General features: G+C 40.0%; 1 protein-coding gene across 2 annotated transcripts in view; it reads right to left on the bottom strand.

Moving 5' to 3' along the window:
* Positions 1-17,768, bottom strand: part of CEP350 (centrosomal protein 350) — a 77,051-nt gene that overhangs the window by 5,897 nt on the left and 53,386 nt on the right. For both annotated transcript variants that reach the window (XM_068951809.1, XM_068951810.1), the window contains exons 28-37: positions 15,857-16,056; positions 13,972-14,183; positions 12,550-12,694; positions 9,111-9,271; positions 8,464-8,600; positions 7,595-7,677; positions 4,752-6,826; positions 3,456-3,857; positions 3,209-3,355; positions 1,883-2,005 (exon numbers count right to left, since the gene is read on the bottom strand). In XM_068951809.1, coding sequence (XP_068807910.1) covers positions 1,883-2,005; positions 3,209-3,355; positions 3,456-3,857; positions 4,752-6,826; positions 7,595-7,677; positions 8,464-8,600; positions 9,111-9,271; positions 12,550-12,694; positions 13,972-14,183; positions 15,857-16,056 — 3,685 coding nt within the window. The remainder of the gene's footprint in view (positions 1-1,882; positions 2,006-3,208; positions 3,356-3,455; positions 3,858-4,751; positions 6,827-7,594; positions 7,678-8,463; positions 8,601-9,110; positions 9,272-12,549; positions 12,695-13,971; positions 14,184-15,856; positions 16,057-17,768) is intronic.

Below are 17,768 nucleotides of genomic sequence, written 5' to 3'. Positions count from 1 at the left end.
TCAGACAAAGTAGCTTTTCATAAACATGAATCTCCCATACTTGTTTGCTGAAAGCCAAGATTTGCTATAAACGTTAAGAATAACTGGAGCAACTATCCAGCAGATCAGAGAGTTTTTGTTAAGAAATTCCATTACAAGTGCTTTCTGAGGAGAATGATGTCTGATCAAAGTTAACAGTCAAGTTACCCAGCGCTGCAAAAAAGGAGCAGAAGATGAGTTTTTCATCACTGGCAGAAAAGGGTTGCTAACAATGATGTCAGGGTAAGACAAGGCTGATTTGGAAACAGAGAAAGCTATCCAGCTACCCAGTATTTTAAAGAGATTTCAATAGAACAAGGTGAAACAAATTGAACACTATCTCCCCTAGGTTTTCAGTTAGAAGTTCCTCTGACTTGCAGTTTACATTACAGCACAAATTTGGTAGCAGTGCCACTGGGACTGTCCTATTCCTAAAGCAAGGCATGCGGCAGTTTTCACAGAGTTATTCCCAGCCTTTGGCTTAAATTTTATTACCGTATTCTTGTGAGAACAAAATAAGATTAAACACATCAAACTATTAGTTAGAGCAAACTAGTCAGAGCTGCATTAATCTCTGATGTCTGGTCTGCATGTAAATTGCAGATTGGATTGTCGCAATTTACTGTGTCCCGCTGTGCAAATTTTCAAACTCATTCCACCTAAAGCACTTCGGATGATTTCAGCTGGAACAAATTTTTCCAGTTGGGAAACTTACTTTCTCAGTACGGTTCACAGAAATCAGGAGTAGATGTCTTAAGCTGGTACACAAGCATAAAGGTTGTACTATTAGTTCTCTCGGGGATCTAAACATAAGACTATTCTTTGTGCGTGCTATTACAACATCCGCATTCCAAAAACTGAGCACCCCAGGACATGCAGGTCCTGTTTGTAAACATTTTATTTACATACAATTCCAATCAAACCCCTCAGAAAAAGCCTGTGTCGGAAACCTTCCACTGAGGGGCAATTAAAAGACCACATGAGCCATGCCTTGAAGTTACTTTGTGTGCGTACGTGTGGAATCAGTTTTGGGTATAACTAAGCGAAGCATGATGTTAATGACAACTCATGTTCCCAAGCAGAACCTTCATTATCATTATGCCTAATAAAGGTATTAATCATCCTGTAATACAACCTTACAAGTAACTTTCAAAAAAGTAGTATACAACCAGACATACTCTATCTTACGCAAGCTTTAACACTGGAAAAGTCTCTCCCGCAGTGAGGGCTGCATTCACTAGTTAACGTGAAGTACTATTGGAGCAGAAGTCCTGCTCATTGCTTAGCTTTGAGGAAATGCTTAGCTGTGGGTACCATCTGGCAGACCGGTTACATTGTGTTAGGGAGGATCACAACCATACAATCTCTTGAACCTTTGCTATTTTAACCTGAACACTTCTGCAGCCTTTCTGTTGAATCTGGTTAGCATTCGGCCGTTACATTCTCGGTATCACTATCTCCAATTACACAATATTACTTCAGAATAAAAACATTTTTAATTAAAGGTAAAAAGGAAAACATATTCCCATCCCAAAGAAAAAGTTTACCCTCCTTTCAGTCAAGTATTCCAATACTTCCTTCTGTAAATTTATGCTTCAAATCTTTGGGAATGTGCACATTTCTCCTCCTGTCAAATCAGTAGGTATGAACAGTGAAGTCACTTGAGTCACCCTATTTCGGTCAACAGGGTGCGCTCTAAAGTGAAATACCTTCCATCAAGAACCCATGCACACGTTGCCTTCTGTAGGCAACATGATCAAATACTGAAAATATGATCATATATCATATTTCAGTCTGGAGACAGTATCTGATCATTTGATCCGCAAACAATATGTGATGCCATTGCTCATTTTCACCTACTGACCAGTATATGATCTACTCTGTCTCGTTTCTTCCGCCCAAATTTCATCATCTTCTGCCAGTCTGTTTTGTGATTAGGTTCCTTCCTCAGGCTGAACAACTTCAGCACTTCAGCTGCAATGAAACTCTACAGAACAGAAAAGATGAGCTGTTACCATATTTGAACAAAGAAATGAATTGCATGCACAAAGTATCTGCCTTGAAAAGTCAGATTATGGAACGTTTCTGTTTAGCCAAGGGACGTATGGTGCAAGGAAGAGATTTACAGTGCAAGTCTTTGAGGCAGCATTACATAAGCAGAACAACTATTAAACACAGAACTGGAAAAAAAAGTGACACCTTTTGCTGCAGCGATCTCGAGAACTACTTACTTTCATGTAAGAAGGTCACTAAACAGGAGATTTTAGGACAATTCAGTTTATGGGAAGACATTAGAGAAAAATAGGTGGGAGTCTGGTGTCCTTCCTGTTCTGTGCCCCTGCTTCCCTCCCCCCCAACCCCATACACTTTTAAAAGTCTTCAGGGGGGAGAGCAGGGGCAGGGGAGATCGAGATACTATTTCTGACGTTCTAAGAGTTAACGTGTATCTTGAGCAGCTTAATGAAAATATAGCCCAAAAAACAACTTCAGAAGAAACAGTACAGCTGGCAGTTTTCATTTATGCCCTGATGAGCTGTACGGAAGTGCTCTGTTGAGCACTAAGAGAAACAGTTTTTCCCCTAACGTCCAGCCCTGCAAGTTTAACCTGGCTCAAGCCAAGCTCTAGCTTTTCGGAATTTTCTCTTTTCTTGAACACTACCACCGGTAACAGGAGACCTAATCTGGCTTGCCAAATGCAGCAGTGCCCTCACCAGCCAACCTATGGGTCCATCTCAGCAACTCCCATTGTCCTCAGTGAGGCTGGCACAGGTGTGTGTGGGCATAAAATCCAGCTCATCCCATTTGGCCCAATCCTGCAACTGGATCCGTGCCAATATATCCATACAAAGCTCCGCTGAAATCTGCTAAAACAGCAGTCTGTCAGCACACCAATTTTGTATGGACAACCAAGGTCATCCTGCTAGTTCTGCATAGAGGACTATGGTTTAAAAGCAACCAGTGTCAGCCAAAAGGAGGAAGGCAAATCTGTTGAGTAAAAAGGGCCCCCCCTCCTTTTTTTTTTTTTTTTTAAAAACAAACTCCCCTCCTACAGGTTCAGGTTTGTCATCTCATTTCTCTTCTCAACTCACATCTTACTGGATACATCTGCTATGATCTTTTAACCCTCAGGCAGGTGGCAGTACAAGATTTTTCATCTCACTTCTCCTTCATAAGAAAGATTTCTTCCTACCTTGATTTCATCCAGATCATTTGGATCCTTTACTCGGCGAAAGTAAGCAGATGCGATCCTACACGGTTTCATCCAAATAGGTTGATTGAGATTAGGATCCTCAGCAAAGATTTCCCCAAAGATCTCTCTTGTTAAGTCAAATACCGCCTTAACAAAGAAAGACGTAAGAATTAAAGACTTCTGTTGCTCATGGTAAGGCAAGTACAAAAAAGCCTTAAGGCAAGTACAAAAAGCCTTAAGACAGTACCTTTCTATAAACCTGTTTGTTTATCATCTCCGTGTCCTGCTCTTTGGTGGTATTACTAAGATCCAGAGGAAGGCTGAAACTTTGAAGATCATGACCCAGCTCTTTCAGTTTCCAGAGTTCCTCCGCTGCTGCATGTACCATACCTTCTACCTCCACTGCAGTATGAGGGACTGCCAAAGGCTCCTCACACGGCTTTGTTGGTACTTTCTGTGGTTCTACCTTGGGCAGCACTGCTGGTTCTTCAGCTTGCTTCTGCTGGACTTTACGGGAACTCAAGCCATAGTCCTCATCAAACCAGTCTTGATCATTTCCCAGCACGCTCAGGAACTCCCGATTGAGCTCCAGCTCTGCCAGTCTCTTGGCAAGCTCTTCCTGACCGCTGGCACCAAACACTGGGCTTTCCTGCGGATTAAGAGTCACAGAGTAAATACAGAAGTGGTGTCACACTGTTGTCTATCAGACATTCAACATAATCAGATTTTTAAACGCACTGCTGATATAACTGGCAATATATACATAAATGCTCTACAATAACTCTCTCAAAGGTAATAAATAACCCACAGTAAAATCAGAAATGCTTCAACTCAAACAGCTGGGTTTTCTACCACTCCGCACGAATGCTTTCAGAGGGTCCCTCTAGAGCTTAAAAAAGACTGAGTGTTCCTGCTCAGTTTGCCCTAATGTTTAGCTGCTTACGAAAGCTGATATTTTCTGTGATAATAATATATTGAGATCAATGGCAGAGCAGCCAGGTTTACTGGGATGCTCAGCAGAGAGGCCAAGTCCTATATCTGTATCATTAATGGCTGCTCTGAGGAAGCTTGAACTTCCACTATTTATGATACATTAGTTCAGTGTATAGAGCAGTCTGACAACTTAATGATCTCTGTTGCAACTAATTATGTTACAGGATGATTACTTCATATGGAGAGTAGGCAGAGGTAAGTTTACAGTCCACCATACTTTCACGCTTTTAGAATTAAGAAAACAGGTGTAAGGATGAAATACAAATTGAACATGTAAGCAGAATGTAACCTAAATGAAATACTTTTCACGTTCTCACGTGCTAAAATGTCTTTCATACAACTCAAGAGCTACCAAAACAAGCCATCAAGTGGGATACATGCAAGAACACGTGTCTATACATAGACACGTATATACAGACACGCTCCACATCACCAAATACAACCTGAGAGAGAAAAAAAATGGTGCCACACTGCATTCTTCAGATTCAATCATCATCAATCAAATGAACTATCAACTCTTAAAAATCAGTGCAAGATGTGTGTTACTCACTGGTCTGGGACACATGTCCGGAGAGGAAAGTTCTTCTCTTTCATCTTCCAAATCAGAACTCAGAAAAAAATTATTCAGGCCATCAGGAATCTGCTCTTTCACATGCTGGGCTGGGGCACTGGTTTCTTTCTTCACATCACAGAGCTCTTGGTTGCTAAGCTGGATTTTCTCATTCCTGACCTTCTTTATTTGCTGTAGCTGATTGACTGTGTCTTTCACAAAATCTCTGAGGAGACTGTCTGTCAGTAAACTGACTTTTTCTAGTTGGTCTTTGGACTTTTCTTCCTCTCGAAGTGGCAGTCTAAGCTGGGCTTCTAGCTGGTTCCTCTCTTTTGTCAGCAAATCCAGAAGCGGAGTTGAAGGCTTCTCCAGAATCCCAGGAGAGAAATCATCTAACTTTTCAGCACATTCTTCCCCCAATGTCTTCTGCCTCTCCAGTTTTTCAGAAAGAAAATCTGAGATGTCTTCCAACTGAGCAGTGGAAATCTTCTCCATGACACCAGAAATAGGAGGAGCAAGGTTGGCCTCTTCTTTTGCAGCATGCTTCAGATAATCCACCACAGATTGTTCTTGGGCAAGCGATTCAGTAGCTATAGAAAGCTCCTTCACGTTGCTTGCTTCAGAACAAGAGTCCTCATCTACCCTTTCCCCAGCTGAGGCCTCCAAAACAGTTGTGTCCGCAGGACCTTTGTCTTGGGAATAGTTCTCTGTTGCAGCTCTTCTCTGGCTTTCTTCCTCTTTGCCAGGTTTGGAACTTCCTTTGTCTTTCTGCTCAGCTTGGTGTTGCCTGTCCAGCCTATCATCAAAAAATGAGTCTTCATCCTTATTCGTGTCTAAATGGCTATCAATGCTTTCTATAATATGAGAGATTTTTTGAGGAGGAGCAAAAATACCATGCTTTTCTCTGCAATCAAAGTATTTTATACCATCGTAAGTTCCATTATTGTTTCCTTCTGGTTTATCCAACTCCACACCAGCCCAAAACCCTTTGGCAAACTTGGTCAGACCTTTGAATCGCAGCGTTCCAGGCTGGACTTTACTCACAAGTACCCTGTCACCAATATTGAAATTTAGTAAACTGTCTGTTTCTTCTAAGATCAAAGTGGAGGCCCACAGTGGTAATTCAATAGCAGCCTGGTCTTTCTCCATATCTCTGCGTTCATTATTTTTTATAAATTCTGTCGGTGACTTAAGTTCTAATAACCTCTCCGAATGGATGCTGCCAGAGAGGGAGAGAGATCTGTCACTGAGGTATTCACTGATTTCACCATCGCTGCCAAGGCTGGTGGATCTGCTTCTGTTGGTTTGTGTGTGCCGTGTCTGCTCTCTCAGGGACTGAGTGTCCCCTTTTGGGGAGAGAGGAGACACTTCAAAGTCATCTTTGTAATTTTCCACAAGAAGTGTTTCTTCAATTGATACCTCTTTTTTGGGTAAGGATCCCTCAAAGTCTTCAAGGTACAATGGCTCTTTTTGAGTAAAGGCGTGTTCTGAAAGCAGATAATCTTTCTCCTCAGCAGATTTGCTCAGTTTGTGAGAAGATTCTTCTACACTTTGGCCAGTTCTGGTATCTTTGTCTGTCAGTTTCTGTTCTAAGATTTCTTCTGTACCATGAAGACGTTCCACAGTCAAACCAAAAGGTTCCTTCTGAAACTGTTCATTTCCAGAACAAAGGACTTTCTTTGGAAGGATGTCCAGTGAGCTCTCTTGCTCTTTATCTAACGTCAACAAGACGTCAGAATTCTCCAAAGGTTTACCACGAGAATCCTCAAGCTCATATTCTTCTGATTTTATGTATTCTATGTCTTCCTGTACCTCAGATTTATGACTGAAGATAGTCTCATCGCTGGATGTATTGCTCATGGACCTATGGGATATCCTGCTAATGTCTTTTACGTCTTTGAGAAGAGGCGATGAGGACACGTTATCTAAGGAATCACCAGATTCTGCTCTGGACCTCCTTGTTGACTTCCAAACCAAAGATGATGTTCGAGAAGGTTCTTCGGCATGAACATCTGTTGCAACCACTCTCTTGGGGTGCACAGACACAGACCTCTCAGTCCTTGATGACACAGCGTCTTGAAGAAAAAGAAAAAGTGAATCACAGGAGACGGCATAGCCTGCATTGTCTTATTGAAAACGGCAGCCACAGGCAACAAAATTAACATCAAAGTTTCTATGCTAAAGGATATGAACCAGTGCCATGGAAGCATATATTTATAGGTGGTCCAGGGAATACAGGCAACATTCATTCAGTTTTAGGGCTCTAGTACTTTCTTTCCATTTCTTTCCTTGCACTGATATTTCATAATATCATACAATACAATGCCAAGATAAGGGCTCAGTTATTTGTTTCAAAGTCATATAAAAACAAGCAAGATTAAAATGGTAGCTAATGATTAGATAATGATTGGCAGCAAAATACTGAAAAGTATCTGAAAAATATCTACTTCTAAATATCTATTCCTAAAGCTTTCACTATTTTTGGTTTCTTAAGCATATTTTTTCCTCAAGTGATAAAGGTACAGGAAACAAAGAAAGGAAAAAGGCTGTCACACGATTACGGTTTCACACAAGCCTCAGCAAGAACAAAACTAAACTCCGAATATTCAGGAAACGGCAAAAGCAGGAGCCTACTAAACGGAAATAATAAAGCACGAACAAAAAAGCCAACCACCTACTGTAGCGTAAACGTGGAAGAGTAAAAAAATATAACTTGTGCATTATAATTTTATGAAGTGTGCATGCTCTCTTAAAACCTCTTCATGAATCAAGAAGGAAAGTTTAAAGATTAAAACAGTCATCTGAGATCTTCATCTGTAGCCCTGATTCTTCAAGTTACATACCTCCATGCTCTGCAATGGATTCCAGAGATGCTCTGGATCGCTCCGACTCAGTCAGTGATTTCCAATTCTTTGTTGTTTCAGGCCTAAGGTTGAAAAAGCAAATTCAGTGAGCCCTGTTTACAATATACTTTTTTTTTTTTTTAAGATAAAAATGGAAATACAAGCATCTATGATTATAACATCACACCAATGATAATTTAATATAGCATACTAAGTGAATGTCAAAAATAGGACTGGAGCAGAGAGATGGGTTTGGCGAGTCCTGGAAAGGGTCACTTTCTAAAAGGTTAATCACAAACTTTTGGTTTTTTGCAGTTAAAAAGGCAACAAAAAAATATATATTTTTTTTTTACTTGAGTGCACTAAAATTGCACCATCTGCTGGAGGAAATGACACACCTGAAAAACATACCATGAAGTGCAGAAATTTGCTGAATTATCTACCTTGTAAAATGTAAGAGCTAAACCAGATTTAAGTTGCAAAGGTGAATGGTTTGCCTCACACAGTGCAGCCGGCAAGATGGGTGACCAAAATGGGAAGAAATTCCTTCATGTCAGTAACCCATAACACCATTTGGCATATATTTGCACAATCAGAAATTAAGTGTTTAATAGCAATTTGAGACTAGGACCTGAGAGACAGGGCAGGACAGAAGTGAGATGCATATGATTACAGGGGCAGTGCATCTAATCCGTTTTGGGGCTGATGGGACCAGCAAATGTGATACCAGCAGATAGGATATGGCTACTATCCAATGATTTGAAGAACGGCAGTTATCAGGTTTCCTTGCAGTATTGGTTTCTGCTAAAACAGCATTCATCGCAGTTTCAGAATAATCTCAGTAAAAAAAGAAGAAATCATCCCGTTACCTATGGAGTGGTGGTGCCTTGATCTTAGGTTTTTCAGCAGCTGAGGATGGAGTTTTAATCTGAGGTTTGGCTGTGGGCGATGTCTCCAGATCTTGGCTCAGCTCTGCTTCAGTCTTCTTGATGAACTCATCATACGACTGAGCGTGAAAAACAATTATAGCTGCTAATCTACTAAGCCATAACTACAGTTCAGCAAACAAAACCTATCAAGTGAATACAGCATAGCCTCGACTACTCAGAGGACACACTCTGTTTTTACGTAAAGCAACATATTTAACTTCCTAAAGCTCCACAGCTGTGAATATGAAAAAGTTTTCATATTTTACTTTGAAGAACGAATTACATTAGCGTTACCCTTTAATCCCAGCTAAGATACTAACGTATAAAAATAGACATAAACTGTCTGAATACATCAAATATATATCCATTAAGGATATACAGTTTAAAGGAAATAACATTTTTGCCAAAGGGGCTCTTTCAGTTATTACTGAAAAGAGTTAAATGGGCAGAATACAGTCACACTTCTATCGCAATAACATGCCCTTCACAGCTGTTGATACAATATCGTCAGCAACACCCATAGTATAATGATTTATCCAAGGCTAACAATCTGATTTTTACTTTGCCCTCTTCCCCCTGTTCCTCACCTCTAGTTGCTTGATCAAACTGGCCTCCTGGGCTTTCAGTCTCTCCTTTTGTCTCTTTTTCTGTTCCTTTTTCAGCTGATAAACCACAGATTTCCTTTTTCGTAGTTCATCCTTCAGGGCCCTTATCCGGCCTTCAATGTCACTCTGGTCAGATGTGGTTTCTGAAAAAGTTTAGTTTTAGCCTTTAAATATCTTGCACACTACAGAACAGTGTTATTCAAAGCACTGAATAGTCCTTTAGTAAATACAAAACACTGTCCCAGTGGAATATCAAAGAACTTAATTTCAGCAAGTTAATCTCAACATATTAAGATGGCTAAAGTGGAACCTCAGGTTCATAACACTACTATATAACATATGAAAGAAAAAGTCTTGCGTCTTACTTAATTCAGAAAAGAGAGAGAAGGGCTCCAATACATGCACTAACTTATTACCAAGCTTGTTCATGTCAGCTGCCCGTGTTCATGCTGCTACCTCATCAACTCCTTATCACATCAACTGCTGCAGAAAGTAACGTTCTCTGATATATTTGAAAAAAACGACAACTCAAAGATGTATAACAAAAATCTATTTGAAAGATTTTTACAATCTCCATATACAGCCTCAAGCTACAAGGTACACTTCACTGATGAGAATTTCACTTGGAATAGCAGACTCCAAAAGCAGATTAGGTTTCCCGCCAATTTAGATTTCCAGACCCTAGACTAAATATATCTATGAGAGCGCTGACTGGTTGACAGCAGGAAGGAGAATCAAATGGAACAAAGTAGACGTTCTACTATTGTCAGGCCTCTAGACATCAATTTATTCAGGGTGAAAGAGGAGGCATTGAGTTTAGACACAAGTTGGACTCCCAAATGATATCTTATAAAAAGCTACTTGGCCTACCCTTAGCTCCAAGTTCAATTTCACAGACCCTCCTATGATCCCATTAGTGACTGCAGCTATTTTCCACCTAAAGAAGTTTTTGTTGTTGTTCTTAAAATCGTTTTCCTTAGTAATGTTAATAAGGTCTATTCTGTCCCCCCCCCGCAACCCTAGAAGTCCCTGCAGCCTGGCCTCCCAATCCTTCTTCTGGTTTTCTGCTTCTGTTCCCCTGGGACACTGTTCCCAGCTACTTAGATCCATTCTCTACTAGATAAGCACATTCTACCAGTAACTCTGCTACTATCGTTATTATTGTTCTAACGACCTCTGCGTCTCTTAGACCTTATAGAAAGGTTGCTTCAGCGTCTCATTACTTATTCTTCTCTACCCACCTGGTTACGTCCACTTGCTTCTCATTCTAAACTTACACCAACACAGAGCAAAATAAAATCCGGGTCACGAGCTCGTGCTACCACAATTAAATATCAAAAACTTGTCAAAATATTTATCTGACATAGTCTTACTGGAAGTTCCTTCCTGTGGCTGATGTCCCCATTCCTCTTCTATAGGAGCCAGCTCCTAATTGAAGTATCTAGGCTGATTTGCTTTTCTAAAAGTCAGTATTTTCTATACTGTTCTCTAGACCAAAAAGCCTGGATGCTCATAAACCCCACCTGCTTCCCTGAAACTTCTAGAAAGTAAGTCACCAGTACTATCTGGTCAGTTAGCACGAAGAGCAGGACATTCTGCTAATCAATCCTATTTCACAAAGCAACAAACAGCCATAACGAAGGATTTCATCATCAACTACAGCCAGTAAATACAATCAAACCACTGTATTCTTCTTCCATTAACATCTGTTGTTAACCATTTAGGGAACTAAAAGAAAGAAAAAAAAAACAAGCACGAAAAGAATGGAATCTCACTTACTAATCAGGAGTACTTTACGATGCTACTGTAATTAACTCCTCCTTCTGAATGGTAAGTGACCACTATGTAATTATAGCTTTTATTGATCAAGTCATAAGGGAAAGATCTGCATATGCTTTCATCTTTGATGATCTTGTCTATGCAAGCATTAGGACCGACAAAGCAATGACCTCATTACTACTCAGCAGCTTGGAAGATCTGTCTTCTTACAACAAAATGATTCATTGGGAAACCAGCACCATCCCGATGCACCTTTCCCTCCTTGATACGTTTATGTGGTGTTTGAAATGATGAAAGGACTGCAAATACTCTATTCTGAAAGTTTATTCTCATGACCACTGTTGCCTCCTATCTTTTTCCTAATGGCTTGTGTGGGTTCTCAGTCAGAACTCGAAGATAACTTCATCACGTTACTGAATGCTTACCTGCGCTGCAAAGCGCCCTACAGACAGAATGCTAATACAACTTATTCAATGCAATATCTAGGTGTTATGTATTCATTTCTATATCCAGCAGGAGAACAGCTGTCTCATAATTACTGTTTTTAATCGGACTTACACATGTATTACCCAAGAAGCAACATAAAAGATTAAGTTGGCTATACCAAGCACTACAAAGACCGGAGAGGTACACATGCTATCCAAGTTATCTGGCAATCATGGACAACAGCCAGTACATGTAATCAACCCACTACGTGACTAGTAGACTGGAAGAGCACCTCAGGGAAAGGATCGCTCTGTACCAGTTCGCTTTTAATAATTCTTTTCCTCGGCACTTACTGTTAGCCAATTTGCACACTGGTTTAAAAGAGTCAGGATATGAGACCATACAGTAGTTCTTGCATTTTATAGCGCAAAATGCAATCCTAGGCCCTACTCTACTGCACACAATTCTAACCCTCCTCCAAAAATAAAGACGGATTGATTTCCTTAGGGGCTTCAGTATGACACAGATTAGTTACAGTTAGCGATGCACAGAAATTACTGAATTTCTTTTCCAAGGAGTCTAAGAGAATACCTTGTGACCACAGTACCAACGGAGATCTAGGACACACGGAAATAAGAAACACTCAGTAGTTTTGCAAGACCCAGCCTGACACACCCAGATCATCATTTTTCTGAAGATCCACTGTCTTGCAGGCAGATTTTCCTGTTTGTGGACACAAACCCTCGGCATATGTCCTGAAGAGTCCGTTAGCTCTGCACATACCAGAGCAGGTCACGACAGTGCACGTGAGCCAGGCGGACAACAGAGCTATTCTGTTTCTGGAGCCAGGTTGTGTTCAGAAGGAGGACAATCACGCTTACATGCTGCTCAAGCATCATCATCTTTCTTAAAATAAGTGGGCTGCAGCTAACCTGGTACATTTAAATTCTAAGAACATCTTGCCTATCGACTCCTTATCTTCTTCATACAGTTCAGGAACCTGAACAGTTTTCTAAAAAAGAGGCAATAAACAAACCTCCCTAAGCTTAAGAGACCAAATGAAATCATGGGAAAACACCCCCACAGAACCTCAAAATCTGGCAATTTCCAGGAATTTGTTTCCTCCTGCCCCAGCCTAGGTCTGTGTGTTAAGTGTACTCATCAAAACAAAAAGTCTTGAAAATGCGATTTTAACCCAAGTAGATATTAAACTTACCTGACTGTGTCATAGATAAAGATTCATCAGACCAGCTGTGAGATATCTGATGAGACTTTACAGGTGAACGTAGCTGCCCTCCAATTCTATGGCTGTTTTTGCTGGAATCTTGCTTTGATACAGATATGCCGCTTTTAGGAGAAGACTATTTGAGAAGAAAAGGACAAATAAGTAACTGCTTGTAAAGCTCAGTTTGAAAGTAGAGGATCATCATCATCATCAGGCGCCAATTACAAGGGAAAGGACGATAGCATGACTGCAGAATATCTCATAAGTAACGGTACCTATCCAGGTATCTTAAGAAGAACTTAACTTAGTTTGTTAGACAGCAGAACAAAAACACCCCAAAAAGCAATAGTTAATTGCTTGCTTTGAGCCCTGATTTTAGTAAACCTTACACTCGCCTATTACCACCTAAGTGAACTGACATGCTTCTGACTCACAGGTGTTCGAAACAGTTGATATAATCATATTTGATAGTAACTAAGGCAATAAAATCTCCTACTAAATATACCTGTGAAACCAAAAGGACCTCTCTATAGAAGAGGTGCACAATGCCATTCTAAATCACTAGAACAACACAGCCCTATTCTTTGTAGCCAGGCAAAAAATTCTTTTAAGAGAAAATTTTCTTCCAAAATGCTGCTTCCCTTCCTGCATCAAGATTTTAACATAAGCCCTTCACACACCTTGAACACAACTTCTAGCCCATACTACTCATTTTACCACGCTATCTTCTCAGCCTCGCATTCAAAGCAAACTTTCCAAGAAGAAAGTATTTTTAATAGAAGTCCAGTTGAGCAGGTTTTTTTTTTTTTTTCCTCCCCCAGACACTGGATAACTCTGCATCGTTAGTGTTTCAGATTCAGCACAGCAGACCAAAACTACCAGGATGAAGCTCATCAAAATTCAAGAAAGCAGAATAGAACAATAAGGCAGAATTAGCAAGCAAGCAGGCATACTCTGAAACCCAAAGGCTTGTGCTTGAGGTATTAGCTATGCTTCTTCAATCTACAGCTATACTTTGGGATACATTACCTATACATAAAGCAAGCTGCAAAAAGAGAGCGTAATTTCCGTGTCCAAAAGAATTTACATAATGGCAACAAGCTAGCCTACGGCTAATGCACATTGCTAAGCTGGGTCAGTGTTCTACCACTTAATATCACATACCTCCGTGACGCACGTGAAATATTTTGCAAGACCGCCCACAAATTTAGCTACCTAAACCCTATGCTGAAATAATTTTTCCTTAAGACTTAATGAGCACATCTGACCACAATGTTTACACATACTAATGTAAAATGGCATTGCAAACACAGGGAATAGTTTAATCTCTGCTTACACAATTGGAATGGCTATATTTCTTATGACAGACATTTAAAAGTATAAGAATGCATACAGCATAAAAAGCTCACTCACAAGTTTGCTAGGTGAGGTAGAGGACTTGAGATCTTCAGAATAAGCCATTTCTCCTGTAACTGTATGCTGATTTGGGCTCTCTGACTGTCCATGGCCCATCGTCTCTGATGGAACAGACTCAGCAGCTGGACTGCCAAGATCTTCTGGGACAGAGCTTTCACTGTTTAGATGAGAGCAAGAAGGCACTGGAGACTCTTCTCCACTGGCTGTTTCTGAGATTGAATAATGAAAGGGAAAAACAGAGCACATAAGAACTTGCACTGACTTACATGCACCTAATATTTGGATTTCTGCCTTCAATAAAACTGTTGCCTGCACATAAAGCAGTAATTGCTACCAGCGCAGTAGCTGATAAGCGTTATTTCACTCACCTAGACACCTAGAGTGAAATATTTAGAAAGAACAGGCATGTTTACCAGAGAACTATGATTTAAGACTGTCAAATATTCTTAGCGATTGCTGGACGTCTAAAATAAAGAGCTTTTCAGGATATTCTAACATGTTCCAGACAACAGGTTCTCCAAAAAAGATCATTAGGGAAACCTGTCCTTCCAGGTGACCATACAACAGAAAGAGTCACTATTATTACAAAGAAGTCATGGTAGAGCATATAATCTGCAAACAAGATCTTGAGTTTAGAAGCGATTGCTTCCTTTACAGTAGCTGCAGAAGACGTTTTAATACTATGATTTCATCACGAGTCTCTCAACTGGCAACAAGTAAAATAACCTGGGTTTTCAATACTCCTGTTTATTAAATTCTGCAGGACACAGAGCATTGTTGAAGCAGCCATGGAGAACAATTCAATATTTGAGCAAAGGCTTGGGTGAGGAGTTTTCCCTCCCCAAGTAGGGCTGTGCTCCCAAACCTTACTGGTAGATTCAATTAACAGAGGCACAGATGAGAAAATACACTTCCTTTCCATCATCAGCATGATGAATTTTTGCTCACTGGAACTTACTAACTCACAGAACACCTTTAAAACGTCTTACAGATTCCCAAAATCCACACAGCAGTTTTCAGCAACAAGTGTAATGGGACACAATTACGAATTCCCTTTGCACATTCAAAAGATATGGTGCCTGCTTTCAACAAAGTGGGGAAAAAAATGACAATTTCTGGGACAACCCCTAAAGTTTCATCACTTTCCCCCGCTACAATCCTGCTCTCTAGCTCATCCGGAAAGTGCAATCCACTTAGAACAGTAAAGCTGCAGCTCCCAAAATCTGGGAACTTACGTTTCTCAGAGTAGTACCTTTTATACTACTTACATACTAGCACACTTCAGTACAGTTGCAGATTTCAGTTACCGCACTAACAACAGAGGTAGAGAGAAGTCAGGAACAAAGCCAAGGAAGAAAAAACAACTTTCAACTGTTTGAGGTGCAAACAACAAGAAAAAAGCAGCCTCTGATGGTAGGAGCTATCCCCACCAACAGTAATAAGGCTAGCAGGAGGGAGACACAAACAGTGCTGCAGTGGAAAAGGATTTTAATGGGTAAGTTGGGAATAAGACCAGCAAATGATCACAGCATTTTTTTGTCTGAAAAGACTGAAATACACTTTAAATTGCATGTAGAAACATCTGATGGGCCTATGCTGCACTACACACCTGAGAAGATATATACAGATACCTAAGGTTTAAAATAGGATTAAAAGAACTAGGCAGAAGACAGTAAATAGCTGAGTGCAAAAATCAAGATTCTGATAGTGTCCTAAAAGAACCACCACCATGAAAACACCAAAAAAAGGAAAGAAGCGTAAAACCAGGCAATAGTTGACGCCAAATTATGTTTTACTCCTTTCATTTTCATCAGTTTTCCCCATTTGCTCTTTCCAGCATATGTTAGTATGTATGCTATCTAGTATACATCCTTACTACTACCTTTGGGCTCTGTTCTCTGATCCCCCAGTTCTTTCTTGGCTATTTTGGTTTTGAGCAGTTCTTTGTCCCAGGCAGCTAGAGCCTGCTTTTCTATCCGCCGTATTTCTGCTTCCTCCGCATCCAGGCGGCGTTTCCACTCCAACAATTCTTCAGCATGTTGTCGACGCTGCATCAGCTTCTGTTCTCGCTTTGTGAGGAACCTGACAGAGCAGAAAGTAACGGAAAAGTAGTCAACCACAGCCAAAGGTCCCAACAGCCAGATACTCTCTGGCCGCAATTCCCAGATTTTCAGCTGTCCTAATTGTTTTCCAGGATAATATCCATACTAACTAACATCTCCTAGAATTCTGATATGCTGCTAAAGAAGTCTACATATAAAAACCTACATCTAGAGTAGACAAGAGATTTTTCTATGCAGTAAGTAAAATCTACAGAATGTTACAACAGAGGCTAAAACAGATACTATTGTCTCCTAAATTTCTCTACGAATTTTCCTTCTCAAAAAAGTGATCAAGTAAAATGCTAGAATACCATGAAGCCACTCATTTCATAATTTTAATTCCCTTCCTCTTTTCAGAGATTTTTTGCACCAGGTCTCTGAACTGAAGATATACTTTAAGTTCTGTAATTAGAGAAAATTCTGAAAGTTTTACAATCTATTTTTCACTCTGCATTTTAAACGAGGTAAGCATACTGTAAGGATCTAAAACTTGACATCATTAAAAGTGCTACTCACTATTAACTAAAATGAACCGTTTAAGTTCCCAATTTCAGGACATGAAAAAGTACCTGTGGCATTAAACTGGAACCCTCAAGAAAGCAGGGACTATTTGAAAAATGAACCTTTCTTGTAGTTTATCCCAAAGACAGAGAAAAGGCTGTAGCCCTAACTACCCCACAGTTCTTCCCAAATACATAAGAAGAAGCGATTCTGTCCTCCTGAATTACCAGAGTTTTTATCCTTCTTCCTCTGAAGATCATCGGTATGGATCGCCACTCTTGGCATGTTAGTTGTCAGCTGACAACATCAAGAAAATAAAGATGTAGGACTGTTCCTTCCAACTACTAGCAGATTTAGCTGCTAGTTTAAGACTAGTAGTAGATGAAAAGCAAAGCTCATGCTGAAAGTTAGTAGATTTTTTTTTTCCTTTGTGACAAAGATTTCTCAGGTGATCCATGAAACCTCAAAAAATGACAAAATTCATGCAGAACTTCACAGGTACAAATAGGCTTGTGTGCAGATACTAATTCTCTTTGCCAGTTTTTGAATAACAGCATGTCTGGTCTTATTTCTAAGTATTAAAATTGCCTACAAGAGGACATTTAACCTTTAAGATAATAACTGGAAGCAAGTTCAACATCCATTATTACAAAAACTTCCTTTAGTGTACCAGGTCTGCAGAACAGTGTAAATCAACCCATTACATTTCCTTAAATGAAATTCTGAACATGCCAGACAATCAGCCTGTGGAAAATATATGGTTTGCAGACTAGAGAGAGAGCTCATCACTAGTACAAAAGTTGTGAAGTCTAATAATACAATCTTCAAAGATTTGCAATATTTTGCTTTGCAAACGCCTGCGTAATGTGAAATTTCCAAGCCAACCCAAACACTTAGCATCTAAGTTTTTAGTCTCAAAGCAGCTATTAACTTCCTATGTGCTTTTTAACTTCCCATGTTTCAGACGATCCTTTTAAGCACAGAGACCGGAACGATCAATTGTCTAATCTGCAGGTCTCGCCTGCTAAGGGATATTTCTTGTTTGCTCACTTAGTGCTCATTCTATTCCCTAGAAAAGCGAGCTGGCAATTTTACAGAAAGGTTAAGATTCAGATCCGTGTTTCTCTACAATAGGCACAAATAAGGCGAAAAATAGCTATGGTATGAAGGTAAAAGTTTCAGAAGCCAGTA

Source organism: Struthio camelus, chromosome 8 (genome assembly GCF_040807025.1).
Source record: "Struthio camelus isolate bStrCam1 chromosome 8, bStrCam1.hap1, whole genome shotgun sequence".
Classification (NCBI taxonomy): domain Eukaryota; kingdom Metazoa; phylum Chordata; class Aves; order Struthioniformes; family Struthionidae; genus Struthio; species Struthio camelus.
Note: the sequence above shows the minus strand (reverse complement) of the source record. Positions and strands in the feature narration are given on the sequence as shown.